The sequence below is a fragment of the Penicillium mononematosum genome (assembly GCF_028829835.1).
Source record: "Penicillium mononematosum strain IBT 11891 chromosome Unknown utg000003l:1.0-8172316.0:1.0-8177699.0, whole genome shotgun sequence".
In the NCBI taxonomy this organism is placed as follows: domain Eukaryota; kingdom Fungi; phylum Ascomycota; class Eurotiomycetes; order Eurotiales; family Aspergillaceae; genus Penicillium; species Penicillium mononematosum.
Genome location: NW_026643273.1, coordinates 866559 through 890107, shown reverse-complemented (window position 1 = coordinate 890107; position 23549 = coordinate 866559). Strand labels below are relative to the sequence as shown.

At 49.1% G+C, this 23549-nt stretch overlaps 7 protein-coding genes across 7 annotated transcripts; 2 read left to right on the top strand and 5 right to left on the bottom strand.

Annotated features, from left to right (window-relative positions):
- Window positions 1-1157: 1157 nt before the first annotated feature.
- Window positions 1158-2177, bottom strand: N7519_005243 (uncharacterized protein; the record flags this gene model as incomplete). The annotated part of the gene is made up of 1 exon (XM_057292019.1): window positions 1158-2177. The coding sequence occupies one exon, from the start codon at window positions 2175-2177 to the stop codon at window positions 1158-1160; it is 1020 nt and encodes a 339-aa protein (XP_057146830.1).
- A 790-nt stretch (window positions 2178-2967) lies between these two features.
- N7519_005242 (uncharacterized protein) lies at window positions 2968-5181 on the bottom strand (the record flags this gene model as incomplete). The annotated part of the gene is made up of 1 exon (XM_057292018.1): window positions 2968-5181. One exon carries the CDS (start codon window positions 5179-5181, stop codon window positions 2968-2970), a length of 2214 nt encoding a protein of 737 aa, XP_057146829.1.
- A 590-nt stretch (window positions 5182-5771) lies between these two features.
- Window positions 5772-7237, bottom strand: N7519_005241 (Spg1/Tem1 GTP-binding protein; the record flags this gene model as incomplete). Its single annotated transcript, XM_057292017.1, has 4 exons — window positions 5772-6040; window positions 6112-6186; window positions 6236-6528; window positions 6592-7237. The coding sequence occupies 4 exons, from the start codon at window positions 7235-7237 to the stop codon at window positions 5942-5944; spliced, it is 1113 nt and encodes a 370-aa protein (XP_057146828.1). The 3' UTR covers window positions 5772-5941.
- Window positions 7238-7805: 568 nt separating this feature from the next.
- Window positions 7806-9409, top strand: N7519_005240 (ribosome biosynthesis protein RRB1; the record flags this gene model as incomplete). Its single annotated transcript, XM_057292016.1, has 3 exons — window positions 7806-8001; window positions 8067-9327; window positions 9385-9409. The coding sequence occupies 3 exons, from the start codon at window positions 7806-7808 to the stop codon at window positions 9407-9409; spliced, it is 1482 nt and encodes a 493-aa protein (XP_057146827.1).
- A 6507-nt stretch (window positions 9410-15916) lies between these two features.
- amdX (putative C2H2 transcription factor (AmdX)) lies at window positions 15917-19561 on the top strand (the record flags this gene model as incomplete). Its single annotated transcript, XM_057292015.1, is given in 5 exon segments — window positions 15917-16010; window positions 16065-16109; window positions 16144-17396; window positions 17407-19396; window positions 19459-19561. The coding sequence occupies 5 exon segments, from the start codon at window positions 15917-15919 to the stop codon at window positions 19542-19544; spliced, it is 3468 nt and encodes a 1155-aa protein (XP_057146826.1). The 3' UTR covers window positions 19545-19561.
- Window positions 19562-20713: 1152 nt separating this feature from the next.
- Window positions 20714-21570, bottom strand: N7519_005238 (uncharacterized protein; the record flags this gene model as incomplete). Its single annotated transcript, XM_057292014.1, is given in 2 exon segments — window positions 20714-20823; window positions 20841-21570. 2 exon segments carry the CDS (start codon window positions 21568-21570, stop codon window positions 20714-20716), a joined length of 840 nt encoding a protein of 279 aa, XP_057146825.1.
- Window positions 21571-21966: 396 nt separating this feature from the next.
- On the bottom strand, window positions 21967-22903 carry N7519_005237 (uncharacterized protein; the record flags this gene model as incomplete). Its single annotated transcript, XM_057292013.1, has 4 exons — window positions 21967-22290; window positions 22352-22468; window positions 22729-22752; window positions 22811-22903. 4 exons carry the CDS (start codon window positions 22901-22903, stop codon window positions 21967-21969), a joined length of 558 nt encoding a protein of 185 aa, XP_057146824.1.
- Window positions 22904-23549: the final 646 nt, after the last annotated feature.

The following is a 23549-nucleotide window of genomic DNA, read 5'->3' as shown; positions in this document are numbered from 1 at the left end:
TAAAGGTGGAGCTCAGAGTAAGTTGGCCGAGGGTTTTCTTACACTCCCATGCTAGTCACGTTTCTCAACCACTGTGTCCGAGAGCGCAAAGGCCAGTGTGGACGTGTTTTATACTTCAAATCCTCGCTCATCTCACTCATCCGTATATGGTTGTACAGGCAGGCGGTAGGTAGCATCATTATCCAGCCAATCTTGGTATTCGATGTCAGAGCTTGGGTGTTTCCCTTTTGAGATCTACGGTCGCCAATCTCAACCAAACCACGACCCGACGGATACGTGTGGCATATTCTGCTGTTGCTCTTTCACAGATGCGTACCACCCTATCATAACGCGAGAAAGAGAAGTCAGTCATCAGATTGAACAAGGCCCGCTTTGATGTGATGCAGAAACGTGCGTGAATACTTACCGATATAGTCTACACATGGTCGACTTTGTCCTCTTTGGTGGCATTTTGACCATATTAAGCAATCACCGCGACGATTTCGGCCTTTAACACGTAGGCGGCACGAGAACCAACAGGACTAAGACTGAGCTACCGCTCTCACACATTTGGCTAACGGGCTGGCGGATGATATCTGAATGATATTCGAACATTGTGCCCGTTGGCCATCTGGCCATTGTAGGTGGTTTGGGATCGCAAGAGGATTTTCGAGGGTAGGGATGGCCTACCCCCTAATAGGGTTGTGGCATACATGTATTGAGATGTCGACCCCCAGTCGAGAGAAATGGATTCGTTCTAAGTGTAGTCGATGGAATGAGTCGAGACAGGCAGTGTTGAAAGATGAGGACGGGGACGAAGACGGATGAATGATCAAGGTAAGAACCATGAGGGGACCGAGACAGACATCTTGATGAGAAGAGGGGAGGTTCAGAGGAGTGCGGGTAGATAGTTCTTTGGGATAAAGTTGAATGGCTTAAATAGCCTTAAGGTAGAAGTGAGAGCACGTGAAGTATTGATGAGGTCTCAGGTATAGGGCAGGTAGGTAGCTTCCTACTTTTCTGAACCAGCTTATGATATTATGTCAATTACCCTAGGACTATGGATGTTTTTGTTCATATCACGACGGGTTGAATGAAATACCAGATTTGAATCATTCGACTATCGTCCATTGGGATCAAGAGACTCTCCATCTATCCAAGCCATAACGAATCACTCCCTAGGTCCTGTGGCTGCACAATAGGGAATTCAAGACTTCTCTTTTCAGGAGTACCGTTTCTCCCCACTTCTGAAATCCAGACACACCAACACCCCAATACCGTTGATCCATTGTATAAAGAGGACTCTGAATGAGCACCTTGGCCAATCTATCCGCAATATCAACGGTAGTCATCCGTCTTCCATTCAGTAGCATGGAAATGGTACCGATTCTCTCGTAAATGAGTCCCGCATGCTTCTCAGTTATGTAGCCCATGTTAGTTATGTCTCTCAACCACTCTGTCCAAGAGCGCAAAGGCCAGTGTGGACGTGCTTTGTACTTTAAATCCTCGCTCATCTCGCTCATCCGTATGTACAGGGGGTCGGTAGGACCATTATCCAGCCAATGTTGGTATTCGATGTCAAGAGGGGGAAATGGTAACTTCGTCTCTGCCGAGTGAAAGTCGAAGATGAGGTTCTCAACAGTGATCACACGGTCCTCATAGGAGTTCACACTGCCGCCTTTCTTCTCGCCCACTGGTCCATGAAGTAAGAATCGGTCCAAAAAGGCGGGAAAAAGCCAATTGATGGTGTTGTAACCACCACCACGGCCTCCCCGTTCACGCGCCTGTTTGACGTCGTTGCAGGTGAGGATGTGTCCGAAAAGACGCAAATCTATATATAGTGTAGATAGGCGGGTCGTCAAATGTGGAACTGATATCCAGGTTGAAAACATGTCCTGTTCATTCAGAATTGAAAAGTCAAGGACGTAGATGATTTTCTTCATTCGATTGAGAATCGATTGAGTATCTACCGAGACTTGACGACTTGTTAGGAGCAGAGGGAGACTGTTCGATGGGCTGTGCCTATCATGCTTCTCGTGATTGAACTTAGGGTGGCCATTCGAGGCCGTGCATTCCGTGTCCGTGATCTCTACCATGTTCGATTTGGATGGAGATATGGGTGGGGTGCGATGGCCATTGATTACCTCTTTGAAGACCATGACACGGATCTCCAGAGGGAGATCTATCAAGGAAGGCATAGTTATAGACCAGAGACCTGAAGATGTTTGAAGAAGTTGGCATCCATGTACTGGGGATATTTCTGACAGGTGAGTCTGGGGGTTGAAGGAGCTATTTACATATGTATGTAATTTTCGACCTCAACCTTGGAAAGACATCAGTAGGGGAGTTTTATGGTCTCAATGTTCAGGCATTCGACTATGATACCATCTTTTTTGATGAATATGGAAAATAATTCAAACATGACCGTAGTTTTAACTTCACTATGCTTTTAAATATATATGTCTTAAGAGAGCGATATCTTTAACATATCTTTTAGATTCTAAAATATAAAATATGAGGGTAACTGCCGGTATATTCCACAGTCAACCCACCTGGGCACAGTCAACCCACAGTCAACCCATAGTCAACGCACATCTAATATTCGGCCCACGGCTAATGGTTGACTTAGTATCTTTTGAAAACCTGTATTTTAGGCCTGTATGTTTACATTGATGTTTGACCATCCCTGTCTTTCATTCCCTCTCTTTATTTGTTGGACTAACATTCAATCTACGCTCCTTAAGTATGGTCCTCATTGTTACAACCATTTCAAGCTACATATGTACACATTACACAGAAACATCAGAGAACATACGTATATGTATACTGGTAGTGAGCATATGGTCGCTCAGATCAATAAAGAGGGGACAATAAAATGGTATATTAAATTAACAACGCCTGGAAATATATGCACACCTTGCGAACAAGGTCCAACCATTAAAAGAGAAACGTTGTATTAATATAAAGCACCCATCATGGACAAGAAACCTACCTAACCAGCTCCCACTCAGCAACATAAGCCCAAGCCATACCAACCCGGCCAACCTTCTCCTGGAACTCCTGCACCGTAACCCCACTAGCATCCTTCCGATCCCCAAAGCTAGTCAACACAGCCAACTGCAGCTTCTGACCGGGCGCACCGAGCATACGCGCACTGGGTACATCCACATACCAGAACTCGCCACCGCCCGCGGGTCCGGAGCCCGGTACGTGCGTGAAAGGAAGCCTATCATCCTCGCGTCCATCCACCCCATGGATCATAAGCAGGAACAAGCCGGCATGCTGGATGTGGCTGTGGCGAGCGAGTGTCCAGTGCGGACAGAGGAGACCGAACTGGAAGCGGATTGCGCCCGGCGTGCTGATGGAGACGTGCAGGCCTTGTGGGTGGAAGGTCTTGCGGCCGATGCTGCGCTTGTCGGCATCGCTGTAGACCTTTAGGCCTTCGACGCCGTTTGGTCGTTCCGGGTCCGTCAGGATGTATTCTTCCCAGGTTAGATCGGGACGTCCGTCCTCGCGGAAGAAATGGCCTCTGTTTTCTGGGAAGTGTTTTAGACCGAATTCTTCGTTCGGAATCGAGAACATTGCTGGCTCGAATCGCTGCTTGTATGGCTGGCCCGCGCCTTCTATTGCTCCGGCGCCCCAGCAGGAGTCGATTAGCTTCCATCGGCCTCCGTCAATTTTGACGGCGTTCCAGGCGTGGTTGCCTTCGTATGGCGGCACCGGAGCACCTGGAGCAAGAGCGTTGTGTCCGAAGCCTTTGCCGTGGCCGCCGACTACTATTGCCTCGAGGCCGGCGTGGGTCGCTAATGCTGCAAATAGTCCTGCGTAGCCTTCGCAGACTGCCAATCCAGTTGCTAGAGTACTAGCTGGCGTGGAGGGCTTCACGCAGTTATTAAAGAAGGCATAGGTGTCGTAGAAGATGTTATGATGCAACCACGTAAATATCGCGCGTGCCTTATCTGTCATAGATGGGAATGGTGCTGTCAACTCATTGGCCAGCCACTTCATATCCTGCGTGGGAAGCGATGCACGAGGATACTGGGCTGCATGGTTATCGGGGCCTGAGAAGTCCCGGCATATCAGGCATTCCGTGTCTGATGTAGGGGCTGGAGGGCTTGGAGACACAGCTGATCCATTCAAACGTGGCTTTGTAGCCAGGATTTTGGATAGATCTGGACGAGAGCCAAGTGGAATTGGTGGTGGTGTCCCATTGGAGGCAGATTTACTGGGTTTAGATGGAATTGTTGGACTTTTATCACCAAACCCGAACTGCCTAGCATCCTTGATTTGCGCAGCTGTCGACGGAGGAGGTAATGTCCTCCGAATCGGCAGACTGACACTCGAGTCATCCCAAGTTCCATTTGTGTCTGCATGTACCCCGGGTGGCCGGCGTGGTGGCAGTCGAGGCACCGGGGGTTCCTCTTGGGCCTCGTACCGTGGAGGTGGGTCGCTAGGATGTGGAGACGAAGTAGGCCGTGGAGGTTGGGTAGGACGAGGAGGTTGACTCGGCCGTGCATGCTGACTTGGAGGAGAGGGAACGGGTGGTTTGGACCCCGGTAGCGATATTTTGGAGCTCAATCGGGCAGATAGGCTCCCAAAGCTCCTCTTACTACTAATCGTAGGCCGCGGGGGCGGCTCCAAGCTAGCTTGCTCTTTTGGTCGGCGCGGAGGAAGCGCAGGCAATTCCGCCTCGCCCCATGCAGGCGCCTTGATGCGGTTGTTCCCAGTAGAGTTCACCGAGGTTGTCGATGCGCCTCGCCCCGCAGTTGTAGCTGTTGACGTTGTTGAACGTGACGCATCGGAAGTGACCGATTCAAGGGACGGCCGGCGCTTTTGATCCGTCGGTCTACGCGGTGGCAGCGCAGGGCGAGCTGGGGTTGGGGGAGGCAGGCGATCTGATTTTCGCGTGGGCAATGGCGGAGGGGCTTTTGGCTTTGGTTTCACTTCGGGCCGGAGAGTTTCCATTGGAGGCGGTCGCAGGACCGGCCTCTGGGTTCTGTCGTCTGCGGGTTCATTTCCGACAGATGCTCGATCCACCACAGAGCCGACTGCATTATATGAGGGAGGGTTGTTGGCTGACGCGCTCCGTTCGGGGGTCGGGCGGAATGATGGTCCAGGGCCTCCCGGTGGGCGGGCCAGTTGTGACTGGTTGAGGGCGGCGATCCGTTGCTGGATAGAATTCAACTGAGGGTCCTCGGCCATGGTGCTTGAGCATATGTTAAGGGAAAAGTCGAGACGTGTCTAGATAAATTAGACAGCTCTAGCTTAGGTACCACGTCCTTGGCTTGGCGGGGGCGAAAGTAGCCTTGTCGGACTCTGAAACACCTAGGATAATTATGCAAATATGAATATTTCTGATAATCGATTTCATCTACCAGAATCCCCGCGAGAACGGGAAATTCCAGTATGTAAGAAAGAGAGGGAAAACAACAATAGGAGGCTCAACTAAGGAGGGGTCAGCCCTGCCACGTATGGAGTACCCATGGGTCCAGATCTATATTTGGAACTTCAAGGTACGGAGTAAATAGCACACGCAATATACATCTACAATATAAGAATTAGAGGTATTGCAAACAGAAGAGGTTCGAATGTATTTCCAGAATATCATTTGGACTCCCAAACGCCTTAAGCCGGTGAAGCCCTCATCTGGAACAAAAAAAAAAAAAGGGAAAACTAGGTACGTTCAGAGATGAATGAAGGATGAAGATGAAGCAAGAAAATGACAAGGAGAAGGGTAGCAGTTAAAAAATAACAAGCCTCGAGATCTCCGACTGATAGTCGGCAATCTGTTCAGAAGAGCCCGAGGCTGTGATACAAACATAAGAAAGGTCAGGTACATCGTTGGAGAAAGGAAAGGGAAATTCACAAAGTGGTATAGCCGTGAGGGTAGAGGGCCAGCGTCGATCATCAGCAGCGTCACTTCGTCCCAATGTACATCATCGTCAGGGCAAACGCGCAATTCTTAGACATTCTTGTAGAGGAGCAGGGGCTCGCCAATATTCTCGATCTCCGGAATGGTACACTTTAGATCGAATGCCTTGGCTAGAACGATCTTGAAGATCTGCCGTGGGTCAGCATGTGTCCTATCAAACTTGAAATAAATCGAGTAGGATATGAATGGCTGCAACATACCTTTTGCACATTGATGCTGTGACTGGTGCTGCTAAATATCAGACTAGCCTTCATCGCTTTGGCAAATCGCTTGGCCTGCAATATGTTAGCTGCTGCGGGAAAATAGACGAGTATCGCCAAATACCTGAATGGAGATCTCTTCCTGATCCTCACGAGGGAAGTTCACAAAGTGATCATATTTGGTGCCCACCAGGAAGGGAATAGCTGTCTTATTGAAGCCACGACCCTGGCGATACCACTCCTTGATCGAGTTCAATGTACTCTTTCGAGTGAGATCAAACATGAAAAGAATTGCAACGGCGTCATTGCAGACAAGCGGTAGCATATTAACAAACTCGCGCTGGCCACCAAGATCCCAAATCGAGAAGGTGATTTCAGTATTGCGAATTGAGATTGTCTTTTCCATAAAGTTGACACCTAGACAAGTCTTCAGTCAGAAAGAACATACCTACTGAATTGACACAAAAAAATTCGACTTACCCAATGTCTGGATGTAATCCTCGTCCCAGCTGCCCTCGACGTACTTGACCATCAAACTGGTCTTTCCGATCTGCGCATCGCCTACCATGCCAACTTTAATCACCACGCTGTTCTTGTTAGCCTGAGAGGCTTGACGCTGGCTGGCGTCTTGCTGCTGCAACTGGGAAACACCAGCCGCACGCTCTGGGCCACTGGAGAGTCCAGATCCGGGCCTGGAGTTGGGAACAGGGAGGGGGTGGTGGCTGAGCAATGGAGATGAGTTCTGGCGGGACTGGTCGGTATCCTGGGCGGCATATTCGGGGGCAGATTGATGAAAGTCGGTCGATCGGGAGTGGTAATGCGCCTTCGAGTCGCTGCTGTAGCCATTGTTGATGGCGGCACGGCTGATTGTGTGGTCGGAAGCCGGCTCTTCGACATTGACCGAGACAGGCGCAGGCTGTTCCAGGGATTGGCCTAGAGGTTGTTCGAGAGGCTGCTCCAAAGGCTGCTCGGGCGGGATTTCCTGTCCCTGTCCGTGTGCTTGCTCCTGTGCCCGTTGCGTCTGATCCTCTGGGGCAATCTGCTCAGATTCGGCAACGGCAGGAACAGCGGGTGCTTCCACCCCAGGGGCGCCAAGAGGCTCAAAATTAGGCTTATTGAACTCCATGACGTTTCAAGATCGGTTTCGGTGTAGAATTCAGAGATGCAGCCTATCAAACAAGTCCCTGGCTGTCAGCATATACATGCTAAATGGAAGATTTCAGGAGGTGACTGACCAATATCACAAATCTTAGGCTGAAATTCCAGCGCAATCTAGCGAGATTGCATGTGTATTGCCTCAAGGGATTGTTTTAAGAAAATTGAAGGAGCCGAGAGCTGTGTTGATTCTCGGGAGTTCAAGCGGACAAGGGTTGTCCCTGAGTAAACAGACCGAATTGGGGGGGCGCGACGAAAGTCCGAATCAAATCAAACAAATGCAGGAACCAGGCTGGAAACGAATGTCAAGTGTGTGATTCCTTCGAAACAGCAGGGCCCAGGCACATAAATAAGAACGTCAAGGCTTCTCAGGTACCTTCAGCTCGAGGCGGGCAATTGGGATCTGACGCTAAACCACGATAGGTTTAGCGCCACTCCCACGCTCTTGCCAAAATTTACGGGAAAAAAAAGTTCTTATCGCACATCCCCCTCCTCGGTCTCGACACTCTTATAATTAACACTTTTCCACGGATTTCAAGATGTCCAAGAGAAGTGCTGAAGTGGACGAGCAGACCGCCGCCCTCAAGGCTGGCGAGCGGCCAATTTCAGATGCCCCAATGGACGAGGCGGGGGAGTTCGAAGACGAGTTTGAGGATGAATTCGAGAGTGAAGATGAGATCCTAGAAGCCGGAGTGGATGGTCGCCCAGATGCTGAGCGCGAGGAAGAAGAGAAGGGTGTGCATTCTTTATGGAATATTCAAATCTGTTCAACCTCAACTGACCTATTTTCAATCTTATAGAAGCTATGGACGTCGACAAGGAGACTTTCATTCCTGGACGAACAAAATTGGCTCCCGGAGAGACCCTATCGCCCGATCCCTCCACCTACGATATGCTTCACACACTCAGCACGCCATGGCCATGCCTTTCCTTCGATATTGTGCGCGATTCGCTCGGTGATAACCGCAAGACTTACCCCGCTACTGTCTATGCTGTTACTGGTACACAAGCCGAGGGATCGAAATCTAAGGACAACGAACTCATGGTTCTCAAGATGAGCGGCCTCAGCAAGATGGAGAGGGAAGGCGATGATTCAGAGAGCGATTCGGACGACGACGACATGGGTGAACCCATTCTCGAGCATAAGTCGATCCCGCTGGGCTCAACGACGAACCGCATCCGTACCCACCAGACCCCCTCCCAGTCCGGTGATTACTCCAAGCCCCCGCAGACCCTTACCGCGACCTGGCTTGAGAACTCGCAAGTCGTCATTCACGATGTTACCGCCCACCTTTCCAGCTTCGATGTTCCCGGCACTATTCTTCCCCCTTCGGCATCTAAGCCTCTTTCGACCCTGCGCATGCACAAGACCGAAGGATATGCATTGGATTGGTCTCCGCTCCAGCCTCTTGGAAAGCTGTTGACCGGTGACAATGACGGATTGATCTATGCTACCACTCGTACCGAAGGTGGTGGCTGGGTTACCGACACCCGGCCGTTCACAGGCCACGCTTCTTCAATTGAGGAATTGCAGTGGTCTCCCAACGAGCGCAATGTGTTTGCGTCCGCTAGCAGTGACGGTAGCGTTAAGGTTTGGGATGTGCGATCGAAGTCGCGTAAGCCCGCCGTGGACGTCCAGGTCTCCAACACCGACGTGAACGTTATGAGCTGGTCTAACCAGACCGCTCACCTTTTGGCTACTGGCGCCGACGATGGACAGTGGGCAGTCTGGGATTTGCGTCACTGGAAGCCCAATGCCTCGGCCCCTTCTGCTCAGATCAAATCTACCCCCGTTGCATCATTCGACTTCCACAAGGAGCCGATTACCACTATCGAATGGCACCCATCAGACGACAGTGTGGTGGCTGTTGGCTCTGCAGACAACACTGTCACACTTTGGGATCTTGCTGTCGAGCTGGATGACGAAGAAAGCCGCCAGGCCAACATGGCAGACATTCCTTCGCAACTGTTGTTCGTGCACTACATGGAGTCTGTCAAGGAACTCCACTGGCAGGCACAGATGCCCGGTACGCTCATGGCGACCGGCAGCAGTGGATTCAGGTATGTTATATTCTTGATAATGGGGTGTGGACCAAGCTAACCAGCTCCGTTTTATAGTGTTTTCAAGACGATCAGTGTCTAGACGAAGAAGATGTATCTACGCTCCGACTGACTCGGGAATTTCATGTGCCATGTCTTGCTCATATACCATTCAAGTTCTGTGGATTTTTTGCTCCTCAATATCATTGTGCTCGGAGTTAGACCCTTTCCTTCAGATGGTTAGGGTGGGTGAACAGAAAGATTTTGTCTTTATATCTGGCATAGTAAATAGACATCTTTTCGCGAAATTCCTGGGCAGTAATTCACTCCCGACTTTTCCATGTGTACGTTGCTATACATTCCTCCAGTCAACAGCGGAATTAGGTCAAGGGATTCCGCCTCTGGAGGGGACAATCTGCAATGCAAAACATCAGCAGAGCAGCAGCGGAAAATACATATCAACACTACTTCCACGGATTTACCCAGATAGCTACGTAAGTGTTTATCCTCGCCTATTAACACAAATGTACAAGGTGTTAGCAGGGATCAACTGCACCTATGGAAAGTCATTACACAGGATGGCCCGTGCCAGATCGCCAATGCGCCATTAAATACTACATATTACATACATACAACATACATATGCAGCCTATTGTATGTGACGTGACCTAGTACATATCCCAGGTAGCCTTTCGGCGCAAGTTGGCCTGGGGCCGAGTTGGGTGCGACCAATGGGCCAGTCGGGTCAACGATCCTCCAGGACTGCGCTGGTTAGTGGCTGGTAGTGTACGAAGTTGCCGCCAGTATTTCTCTTTGTTTATTAAGGTTTTATCTGGAAATAAATTGATACCACTCGGAAATACAGAATATATAAGTGGTACAATATGCATTATTATAGTCCAAGGTCGCGAAGGTGTTGGGAGATCAACCTCCGCTGTGCATTGTGGCAATGTGGGATGTTTTCTTTGCGCTGTTAATGCGAAAAGACCCACTCAATGCTATGTTGTATATTGAACATTTATCGTATGGATAGTGGAATGCCATGGCATCAGTGCATATGGAGGCTGTGGAGTGGATTGACGCTCTAGGTATGACATGCATGAATTCGAATGGAGACTGTTGAGCGCATTTCAGTCAGACAGTTTTGACTGTTGTGCTTGTGTTGCTCGGCACGAGACATCGGAGTCAGTTGAGAAGTCCATGTATATTGGTGTGTCTGTAGTGTCTACATCATTGATATGGCCATACACTTTGAAGCAGCGTGTATACTTACATAGGTATGGACATAAGTGACTCCAAAGCTGACTGCATACTACGCAAGGTACCTCACGCTAGAAAACCAATCGATCTGATCTACCGGCCAAGTCTGCTCCTGTCCAATCCGCTTAAGACTACATTCGCTTTCTCCCTCGTCATCGTGCTTGGGATAAATACCGCTAATGCACGCCCGAGCCAGTCCGGTCAATCACATCAGATCTAACTGCTCTCACGTTTGCGTTAGCAAAGTAGAAGCAGAAACAGGCTAAAATAGCTCCATTTTTTACATCGGCTGTTCTCCGGTCAAAATCTCTCCGATATCAATTTGTCAGGTCCAGCCTCTCTTTTTTTTTTCTTATCGGAGAAATCGTGCGGTTTATTCCGCCTATCGGTAATTTTAATGTAAAGTACGACGTACTGAAAGACCATATGACTCCAAGTACAAGGGTTGTCTAATCCACATCCTATCGAGCATATGATGTTACATTCGACATCGGTGTGCATCTTACTGGATCCTCCGTACTGGATCCAACTAAATATAAACATCTTCATGTCTGATATTAGCGCTGGATAAACTCTAGAACTCGCCACCAATGCTTCTCATTTCCTTGATGAAAATGCACTGTTCCTAGGTCGGTCCCAACACTCTGACGCAGCCGTACAATTGGCAGCTCGCATCCTGTATGATCCGACCTTATACCCACACTAAACTCTGATCGTCCACGCAGGGACTCGGGCCATCCAGTCAGACTGCGTGTTGGAGCGCCTGTCCATGCGCTGGGAAATCCTTTCCCGACTATTACTGCTGCATAAGAGGCAGCTGTTGCGATCTGCATCCGAGGTAGTATTGCTACTTGCTCCGTACTCCATACTATCCGGAGACATAATGTTAGTACGCAGTATAATATAAACAAAGTAGTCTGCCTTGATAACTGTAAGGCGTTATTTGTTATCGTTAATATACTGTAGTCATAATAATGATATCTGGGATGATAGTACATGCCGTATCAGCTACCTTGTGTTATCAGGACTCATCCGTTATCCAGGCCCTGCACAAATGGACAATAATAATTTCAAGGGCTGCCTGTAAATTTTTTTACTCCAATTTCTCCATAGCTTGCGGGAGCTCCACTAGTCTCCGTATCTTCCGCTATCCACTATACTGCGATGAATTCTTATTGCTTGGATTTCGATTGCGTGTTTCAAATAAATATGTGGTTGGCCAGTTGATCGTGTGCGACAATTGACGCCTTTGATTCTGACCGGGATATAGTTTTGTTAATTGCCGTTATCCACGTCTTGGGTCCTCGTATGCTCCAACGCTGATCATCCGTGCCGTGCTGTCACCCCATGTCCTTTTGCCGCTCGATCTGGATTGACGGAGTAGTTGGGTTGGTTTCTAGTATTTATTTTTGGTCTTCACAAATTAAAAAGGCTATCAAATGTTACAAATATGTTAAAATATGGTATGGTTCAACCAAACCATTATGGCCTGGCTTGCTCTGTATCAACGGTTTCATTGTGGGCCTATAATGACGCAGGCGAGACTACTCAGAGCCTCAGGAGATTAGACAGAGTCACGTAGGAGGCGGATTATCAACTAGGTGCATCGATATTCTTCTTCGGTTTAATCTGCTTACATTAAAGTCAATCGGGCAGGGAACCTACAATGGTTACCTAGACTGTTAAGGTCAAGCCAATGACGCCTTATCTCTGTACAAAAAGATATTCTTCACAGATAATAAACCACACAACCGGGTAGTGATGTCCGGTAAGGACTAAGACGAAAAAGAATGGCACGGCCTAAAGTCCGATCAGGGGTGTAAATTCCGCCATCCCGCGTTGATGCCAGCACTGGCCACTTGGCCCCCGTGACAGGGCTAAGACGTGGGCGCTTCGGAGAATATATGTGGGCATTTCGTTCTTTTAGACATTGCCTGAGCTGGCGTTTCATCTGTAATTTATTTGTCTTGAATGTTACTAAAACATGACGGGATGGAAAAGGTGTATACATCCGTCTTGATACTTGATATGCATTGTACATATGGTACAGAGATCCGCGAAGCGCGGTTACGCAATAACGTTTGATGGACTCGGCGCTCGATATTGGCTAGCGTTAATTCAAGGGTGTCCCTGCTGGCTGATTTACGATGTAGTCTCTAGTGTATTGCCTAGGTGTACTCCGTACTCCGTATAGTATCATTGCATGATTAGGGCCAGTGGCGCCTGCCCCTGACTTACTGCCCGAGCTCATGACAAAGCAATGAGTATTGGATGTGTTGGACCTGCATCAGAAGGTTGGCCAGAGCTGGCGGATGTCAGGGCAAGACCGTTTCCTGAGCTTGAAATCCGTCTAATTAGGTTAGATGGCCCGTCGTCATTTACATTTACGAACGGCCTCGCTGGGTTGCATAACACCGTGTTAGCTATGTTCAACACCGCTGAACTGTGTTTGGGGTTGGGTGTTGTACGATGCTTCAACTCCCTCGGTGAGACATGTCTTTGCTGAGAAACAAATCGCGCTGGTTCATCTAAGGCGTTAGGGTATACTCCGTGGCTCGCTGTCAGAAAAATCGCATATTGCTCACGGGGTTTCAACACGGCAATTATATTGCTATGGCTAAAGTCCCTTTTCATCTAAACGTGCATGGACGCATACAGACTATTGGAAATCGGTCGGATGCCTCTAGGTATGTCAACGTTCTCAAGGGGAAGCTCAGACCCTTGAGTTGCAGCTTATTTACTCATTCACCTAGGGGATTGGCCAGTGACATCTTAACAGCCCGGATCAACCCTAGCATCAACACAACTTAGAGACAGCTCACTGCATTGGAGCTGGGAAGGGTGGCTTACGGCACTGCTGTTTCATTTGTCACTCGACCACCCTTGACTCATCTCGGGTCACCTGCAGCTTCCTTAGACTCGCTCTAGTGTGCTAGTTTGACTAGTGTATTGTCCAAGTCCGGGGATTCTGCAAAGATGTCCGTGCGACCAATTTGCGAGCCTACAACGTACTCCAATGGCGACGTTCGGAAAAATGAGAGACTTTGGGGACGAGTTGACAAAGAATCCTTTATTTTCTGTGTGACCTCTCCTCTCTTTGTCTACATTCAAGTCAATGTAGTCAATGATCCAAGGGTTGGGACAGCGCCGAAATACTGGATCTCGCCATAACCCCAGATCCGACACCGATCCAATGGTCGGCTGCACGCCCAATGGGCTAGAGTATCCTCGTTCCGTGCGACCAAACTCAAAATGACGTGGCGCAACGTGCGCAATGGGTTCATACAGCGACGGGATGGGGATTCTAGAAAACGCTCAAGGGGCAGATTCCGGGGAAAGCAAATTAAAAGTCTGGGGGAGCCCAAAAAAAGAAAAAAAGAAGGAGCCAATCTATTTCCAATGGTCCCTTCCAAATTACGTTTCCTTGCCACTTTAAGACCATGTGCAATAAGGAACCGGAGGATATCCCTTGCCGGCACGTCCAATTGCAGAACAGCCGCATGTCCTATTCCGTTTTATGGTCTCTCTGGGGTTGGGAAATCCCCCCACACGAACCCTTTTTTTTGACTCTCCCCCACAAAAAATGGCGCATGGCCTCTTTTTTTGCGGATCTTTCCGCTGAATCATACCCGGACACTCCGCCCCCTTGGTTTTCCTCTTGGAAATGAGTAAAATGAAATAAAATAAAAATAAAACTGAAACCAGAACCTGTCACGAGGTCTTGCCGCCTACATAATTATATACTACATATATATTACCATTATTATAAACGTGTATGGGCTTGTTATTCTCAGTAACTCTCGGGCCCACTCCGATACTTTATGAGATTAAATAATTATTATAATATGGACAATTCGGTTAGTGCAGCCGCGTATTCGTTATATACGGAATACGGAGTATCACAATGTACACTACAATACCAGTTATCATCAGTTACTTCAATTTTAATCGGATATCATACATAATAAAAGCCCAAATTCCCGAATTCCTTTCTGAAACAAAAACATTCTTCAATTGCATTCCACATCACATCAAAGATGTTTCAAAGAGTGTGTAAAATTGTACCTAAATAACACAATACTAGTGAAGTCTGGCGTTACGCCACTAATCCCGAGGAGGCAAGTACGTCTCCACTGGAGACCAATGAATTTCGTTGATAACCAGAGTCAGGAACTGGTGGGCATCGAGTTGAACGTGCGTGGGCATAAGTTCCAGTCTACGCCGCATTTGGTATCACCCTAGTTAATCGTGGGGGCATCATTGGTAGACACGGCCAGCCCGTGTGTCTGGGATCCACCTTCTGCTCTCTGTATCGGTACCGTCCGCTGGCTCCTCTGTCACTCGTCTGCTTGTCTGGTTGTCTGGGCCTGACATCGCCCTGCTTTGGTAGTTGCCTCGTATGTACCTTCGGTGTACCTTTGCCCTCGGACCCCCTTATCGTCAGTACCTCCACAGTACTTCTCCACAGTACTTCCCGGCTCGCTCTCTACCCGCCACTACTGCCACTACCCCAACGGTGTATGTAAGTACCCTGGCCCAGGTACCTCTGCTGTAGAACGACTCTGAATACTCCAACCTTCGGAGGCAATTTCGAACTTCCCAACTACTTCACCTCTCCTGCCCATCCTCTTCTTTTTTCAACCAACTTCGCTTTCCCCAGTTTTGTGGTTTCTTTGCTTATCGACAATTGCCTATCTGCACTCCATCGGTTATCTCCGGCTTATCCAACTTCCACCGAGTTGCGAGATCAATTCCCTCAATGGATGCCCGAGTTTAAAGGATCCAAAGTCACTGCTCTAGCTCCGCCAGTTTGATGTGAGTGATCTGGTCAAAGTGCTATGTCCGAGCATCATTCATGTTAGTCCGGTTCGCTGATGTTTCCGACCTTGCCAAACAGACGTCAATACTAGGCTCCATAACCCCCCATACCGGTCCCAGGTCCCCATATCTTGCATTTAATCGCAACTCATCCAACACCATCTTCCTGGGGCACGCAGCGACTTTCGATAGACCAACTGTAAATTCGTTTCCCTTGTTGGTGGGTCCCCATTCATCTATCTCACAGCAAGGTTCCTGATAGCCTGCCTCGGTACCTTGGGTCGTTGTGATAGCACCCTCTACGCATCATACGAGACAAATGCTGACTTGATGTCATCTGGATGGAACAGTCGTTGATGCGGCACATTGTACAAATTTGAAAAACTCAAATATCGTGCAGACGCGATCTTCGGTCAATCATACGATTGACGCAACCTCTCTCCCTTAGCAATTTCCCGCACGTCGCAAGTTCCCCCCACCTCCGAGGCCAGTGGTCGACACTCTGGTCTTTGAGGAGTTTTTGAAGACTAGGATGCTATTGGATGCTATGGTCGGACAAGATCGGGACCATAGCCCAAAAGTGGTGGACCTTGCCAGTATCCACGAGATTCCGGGAAATATGCCTGGTGAGTTTGGCTGAGACAACTCCCTGTGTGCAATTCTTACCCATATCTCTGTAGCTCCAAAGGATTCAAAGAAGCAGACCGACCTGAACGGTCAAACGGGTGCCAATGGCAACATTCCGCCCCCCTAAAACAGACAAGCCTCGGCCCCATGTCTGCACCACCTGCGGTCGCTCGTTTGCGCGATTGGAGCACCTCAAACGCCATGAGCGCTCCCACACAAAGGAAAAGCCATTCGAGTGTCCGGACTGCGCCCGGTGCTTCGCTCGGCGGGATCTGCTCCTGCGACACCAGCAGAAGCTACACATGACCACCACGCCGTCTTCTCGACCGAGAAACGGTCGCCGTGAGAGCACTGGCGCCGCACCCGGTGCTAACCGGGTCCGCAAGAACTCCATTGCGAATAGTTCATCTTCTTCGATGCGCCCGAGGGCCAATACCATCAGCCACGTTGACGGGGCGGCCTTGGGTATCCCCGGTGGGGGTAATCCGTCATCTGCGCCCACTCCATCGGGTCACGCATATCACCCCAGCCTTAGTTCTTCAGTTGGCTCAAGTATGGACTATAGGGGATTCGGCTCTGGACACCCTTCGATGAACGGCCTTTCCAAGATCGAAACTTCCGGACTCCCCATGGACATGTCCGGAGGACTTCGGACTGCTCCCGTGTATGGGAGCTTTGATACGGGCATCGATGGCATGCTGATGGGTCACGGTAGCACCATCAACCCAGCGCAATTGCACTTTGCAGGATCCCCGCAAGGCTTCAACGATTCGCCCTCGTCTCCGTTCGGCCACTATCACAATGGACTTCCATCCTCTGCGGATCCGATGATGGATGAGGAGATGCACTTTGACTGGATGAACGGGTTTGACACAGGTGTGATTATGGGAAATGGCAATGACTCGGTTGTTGATGAGTCGTCGCCATCAGCAATGAGCACTGGTAGCCAGAGCGGAATCAGCGAGGCCATGCTGGATGGGCCGAATCGCATTCCCATCTCTAATGGTTGGCACAACCCGTTCCCTGCGCATCACCCGGCCAACCAGTTCGCGATCGATTTTTCCCCGACGACGTTGAATGATCTGGGGGTTCCCCCGGAGACGGTGTCGCCTAAGTCTCTAATGGCCCAGAATCCGTTTTCTGAGACGTATGCCACTCCTCCATCTATGACCTCGGTCGGCCAGCCCATCATGGGAGGACATTCGCAGAGTATGTTTTCCTCTCTGGCAACAAACGGAGAATCTCCTAATCCTCTCAACGTTCCTTTCCCGAATAGTGCCCTACGAAATGAACATTCACCAGTCTCAACGGATACATTTACAGACTCCACACGACAGGCTCTATTAGCGAGCATGTCGACCCCCCACTGGCTTCAACCATCGCAAGTATTCCCAGCCCGCAAGTGGACTTCTAAACAGTCGTGAATTGTTCGCCCGTTCGACTGGCTTCAACAGCTCCGGTCAACTGCCCAGCACCTCGGATTTGCAGCGCTACATCTCGGCCTACATCACCTACTTTCACCCCCACATTCCGTTTCTCCATATCCCCACCCTCAATTTCCAAGCTCCTCAGTACACGAACAACCTTCGCACGCCAAGCGGACACCTCAATCTCAGCTCGACCGGCGTCGCTGGAGGCGGCGGTTGTCTGATCCTCTCCATGGCAGCTATCGGTGCCCTTTACGAATACGAATCTGCCGCCTCCAAGGATCTCTTCGACGCCGCGAAAAAGATGATTCAGTTGTACCTCGAAGAACGACGAAAGGCCGATATGTCTGCTGCTCTGAATCGTTCACATTCCTCCCGCGACAGCTCCGTCCACAATACCCCACTTTGGCTGGTACAGGCAATGCTTCTGAACGTAATATACGGGCACACATGCGGTGACAAGACATCGGCAGATATTGCTAGCACACACTGTGCTGCTTTGGTCAGCCTTGCACGCGCAGCTGAATTGACACATCACCTGGATCCGAAGAACTTGCCGCAAGACCATCTCGTCGCTGGTACCAACGGAAATGATTCTCCTGATGACTCAGAGAACTGGATGTCTTCGTCGTTTAGTCAACCGAAAGAGCGTCGAGATTGGCTGAATTGGAAGATTGTAGAGGAGAGGAAACGTACCCTCTATGCTATCTTTGTTCTTTCCAGCTTCCTGGTCTCCGCCTACAACCATGCACCTGCACTCACAAATTCGGAAATCCGCCTTGATCTTCCCTGTGAAGAGGATATCTGGGCGGCCGAATCACCCCAGGCGTGGAAGCAGATGGGCGGTCAAACAGCCTCGAAGAAGACTTTGTCCTTCTCTGCTGCTTTGACGTCTCTTCTGACCGCCAGCCAACGAGAGCAGAGTCAATCGGCGAATTTGTTCTACAACTCCGACGATCTGTCTAATTCCGAAAACCGCCCTAGTACTTTCGGCTGCCTGGTACTCATCTACTCACTACACAACTACATCTGGGAAACCCGCCAACGGCACATGGGCCGGCAATGGACCGCCCAGGAGACAGATGCCATGCAATCCCACATCGAGCCCGCTCTACGCGCATGGCAAGCGGCATGGGCCAGCAACCCTGTCCACAGCCTAGAGCGACCGAATCCGTTCGGGGCTGGACCTTTGTCTGCAGACAGCATCCCCCTACTAGATTTGGCTTATGTTCGTTTGTTCGTCAACCTAGGTCGTTGCAAAGAGGCATTCTGGCAACGCGATTGGAATGGCATGGCGGATGAGCTCGCACGCGGCACGGAGATTTTCCAGCACCCAGATGCTGCGATGAACGACGTTGTGGATCCGTCTCTCACGGGTCACATTGATACGAGACGAGACTCCATCGCAGATCTAGGAGTATCAGATCTAGCGATATCCAAGACACCGACGCAGGACGAGCCGATGCAGACTCTATCCAACATCTACAAGATTGGCCAATCCAAGCGTGAAAAGCACCTACGCAAAGCGGCGTTCTACGCAGCGGATTCCATCTCTATGTCGGACCGCCTTGGTAATACCTTTGCCGAGTTCTCGTCGCGTGAACTACCCATGCAGTGCGCGCTATGTGCTTTCGATTGTGCACAGGTGCTGGCCGAGTGGATCACCACCGTTCAAGAACGGGTGGGCCCCTACCTTGGTATACTAGGCCGCGATGATGTCGATTTGACTCAAGTACCTGGAGTCATGCTACTAGAAGACGAAGATTGCAAGCTGGTCGATAAGATCAAGGAGATCTTGGGGAGTATTGAGATGAAAATGCAGCGCCACTTCCAAAATGGAAATTCCATGTCCGCGCTGAGTGCCGTGCAACGTTTGCCCAGTCTTGTGGAAGGGGGATACGGATGTAAAATATTGATTGCGACAGCCAGTATCTTGGAACGAGCTGCTGTCTGGCCAGGTTAGTATCCTCAATTCCCAAAATCTCACAAACCAGAACGCTCCTCTAACACCCATCCGCAGTGACGAAACTGATGGCCCGTTCTTTGGAAACCCAAGCCATGCGAATGAAGGAGCGTACCGAGCACTCCGTGATGATGACCCCTTAATGACCACCGCACCGTCCCTATATTACCTTGTTTGAATGCCCAATGTTTGATCTATATTACTTCCCCCATCTCCTCAACTCCGGTTTCCCATTCGCGTCCGTGTATCATGAATAAATAATCAAAGGCAACAACATCCCCTCCATTACATCGAAGCATGTGTATCTGCACCAATAACCTGCACCCGTTCCCTCCGGCTTTATTCGCACATGCGTACCGCCTTTGATACACTTTGATACCCTGCTTGAGACTTTGATTCTGTGTCATAGACAAATTGCCTGCTCATGTCATGTCATTTCCCCCACTTGCTAGCGTTATTGTTTTGTTTGTAACACCCTGACCGGGGTCCTTGCTGTGCTTTGATGATTCAGTGGAGTGCCTTTTCTTGTTTCTTTTCATCTCGACTTGCTGATTTCGGTCGAGGGTGAGATCTATTTCTTTTCTTTTTCCCTTTGCCTGTGCGGTGTTTGATTACCCAGAGTTTTACTTCGTGTGAATATGATTTACCTTCCCTTAAAGGGCTGTTGTATAGTAATACGTAGACTGGTAGACCACAATCTATATATGCACCTATACGTACCGGATATTCCCTGGCGGGTAGGGCTTTCCTATTTGAGCTACCGCAATTTTTATAAGGGTACTGTGGCTCAGGCTCACAGAGTCGATGTCAGCACGGGACCAGATCAGATCACGTGCAGAACGACTGATGCTTAGTGAGTGCTCATTGGATACGCTCTTGTTACTAAGTGATACTTAGGTAGTGTCCAAATCGCACTATACCCAGAGTGGATTAGCCCCTATAGGGTCGTTTAACTATACCGCGCAAGTTCGTTGATAGCCCTGCTGCTGCCCTTATTTTCCGGCCTTACGAAGACCCATAGGGCTCAGGGTTCAAACCCCATTTTTGGGGATATTGATGCCTGACTGCGTTATTTAAGAACGGCAGGAAAATATAACAACTGAATTTGTAACACTAAAAGCTTAGGGGAAGATAATAATATATGTCAGCCGGAATTACACCTTTCCTATCCCGTCCTTTTTTGTATTTACGCTATATAGACAGTAGCTACCTTAAATATCACTTATTAGTCTAAGGAAGTCACTTTCTAAGCCTTAGCACTACTAGAAATATTGCCAATGGATTAGATCTCGCAGACAGCAATGATATACTTCTAAGACTTCCGGCGTAATGAAGCGAGCCGTTCTTCTTCAACGTTCACTACGCTGCACTCGTCAATCATCATAGGTGGCCGTACATAGAACGCCTCCCAATCCGAGGGTACTTCCAGAGTATCAAACACTGCACGTAAGAGTGTATGGGGATATACATCCACCCAACCATTTCGAGTTCGTCGTCTGTCTCACCATCATGCCACTCCGGATGTATCTTATATTCCCTTTCCTGAGGGGTCAAATTACCCCACGGCTTAGACAAAACTTTGACAACAGGACCGCAAAGGGAATTCTTGAAAAGCTCAAGCGACTCTAGACAGAAATCATCCACAAAGAGGCAAAAGTTATACCGTGGGCCGAGAAAGTACTGTGGACCCTGCCCATTATTATCATCAGATTGAAGGTTTTCGAGTACTTCAGGGCTGGCGACGATCTGAGGTAGTTGGTCTGTAACCCATGCGTTGAAGTGGTCACGAACATCGTGGGATGTAGCTCCATTGAGTTTCTCGATATCGTCATTGATGACCAGCTGATGATGCGACAGAAGATCCATTCTCTGGTTGCATTCAAGGTCGCTTTCGATCTTTTCTCTTAGGTGTTGAAGTAGGCGACTCCACGCGCTCTCGTCCTTATAAGAACAGCGATAAATAGAGAATCCCCAGGGTAAACCGCGCTTTTTAGAAAATTTATCGGAGAGGGAAGCATCGATGTTCTTGTAATCGTCAAGCATACTACGCGTCTGCTGATCTTGTGCTTTGCTAGTAATCCTACGGACGCTGGTTGGAGAGCTCCGTGGTAGACAGCGCTGGGGCAAGACCGCGGAGATATGACTGAAGATAGGGTGCCGAAGCAACATGGATCCGGGTTGAGATCGGTTAAGATCCGATACACAGGACAAAATGCCTTCAATCCGGGAATTGTAGAAAAAAAAGACGGGGTTTTAAGCCAAAAGGGGGGTCTGCAGGATTTGTAGGGTTTGCATCTCCTCAGCTTTCTTCAGATGATCTCTCGGCAACTGGCTAGTATAGAAATACGATCCTCACACTTGGGCACCTGGGCAGATATATTTTGCCCATATGTCACACCGGAAAGGGGTTAATTCTAAAACCCCTGCCCATACAATTCGATTTATAGTCACATTTGGAAAGTCAAGACATCTGTCGGCCGAAAGGGTTTGTTTACGCCGGCATTGCTGCCGGCTCAAGTGGCACATGAAGAGCATGATGCATTCAATTTTGGAACTTCCCAAACCTCACACTTTGAATGTGATCTGGTCGATAGCTTTTTTCAGTTGCTCCGCTTCATAGACCACCTTTGATACCACATCACCTGTTGCCCCTCCTAAGGGAAACTTTTGGTAAATCAACCCGATTCTGATCGTAAGGTAATTTTGTCCATGCTGCACGAGATTTTCATAGAAAGCAGGCTCAAACTCTTTCCAAATGGCGAGCATGCCCTCCAACCCCGGCATATATTTATCGGCATATCCAAACTCCTTTTGCACGGCCGCCCGTGCCTCATTCAAATAAGGGCGAAGCTCGGGATAGTTCAAATAATTATAGACACCAATTGTCTGCTTGCGCCGATTAGCTCGTAATGTTCAGAAACCGTTTTGTCACTCAACTCAATGGACTTACTTTCTGCAAAACGCCCAAAAGCTTCTTAGCGGCGTCCTCGGGACTCTTCGAGGTGGCGCTAGCTATAGTTTTAAGATGATCGTTAAATACGCCGATTGCTATAGGATTTTTATCCATCTAAAGAGTCATCTTGATAATGTTCATCTCAGCCTCGAGGAAAGACATTCCCGTGCGATAGGCGTAGGAGCCTAAAATCTCAAAGACACGAACATTCGGAGTCATTGGGCAGCCCAACCCTTGACATCAGTGACAAGTTGTCCTGCCAGCGGTAGAGATACATCATATACTTTGTTCTATCCAGCCAAAAGGTTCGCTGAATCTATCTTTGCGGCTTTCATCAGATTCCCGTTTGGCAAAACTCCCGACAAAGTTGTTACCAGGAACTTCGGGATCATATTCAGCTAGATCGTCTGGTTAGCCATTGCTTCAAAACCAGGAGGATGCGACAGTGGTACTCACCTCCACCATATGCTCCACGTGAGAACCCTTTTTTGGAAGACCGGCATGCTTGGTGAGTTGAACAGTAGTGGATGAACAAACATCTTGCAACATGCTAAGAAGTCTGGTCAGCTGGTTTGATCCCGTTTCGGAATGTAAGAAAAGTGACGCACCTTAAGCCTCCAGCGAGACCCAAAGTGGACGATCCGTGTCCTTTGAATACCTTAAGCCCCGGTGGGTGCCGACTATTATATTTTGTTTCGGCTTCTTTATTTGAATAACTTCGTTTTTATTATCAATATCTTTAAAAGGGTAACCTCAGGGACGTGCTCAGTTTTACTTGATCAAAAACCGGCAAGAGGTGAGCAACTAAAACGGAAAGGGAAATGTCTCGAGTGCCAGGCATTATCCGGTACATATGTACATATGCTAGTATGAGTATGTAGTTGGCCGCGGAAATGGCCCCTGTCTTCAGCATTTAACTAGTGGTCCAAGCGCTCTGTAACCACCCAAGACTACGGGTTGCTATTTGGGTTGCTTGTGCATTTTCTCCGCACCGCTTCACTCAGTCTCCGACACACTCGAAGAAATCTTCAAAACTTATACTAAGAGAAAGTCTGATTCTACAATACTCAGCACACTGTACGCTCCTTTGGCGAAAATATGGAAGTGGAACACTAGTTTGCTTTCGAGGCAACCTGTGGACGACCCCGGTGGTTAGAATCTCCGGTAGATACATCTGCCTGGTGTCAATCGCATA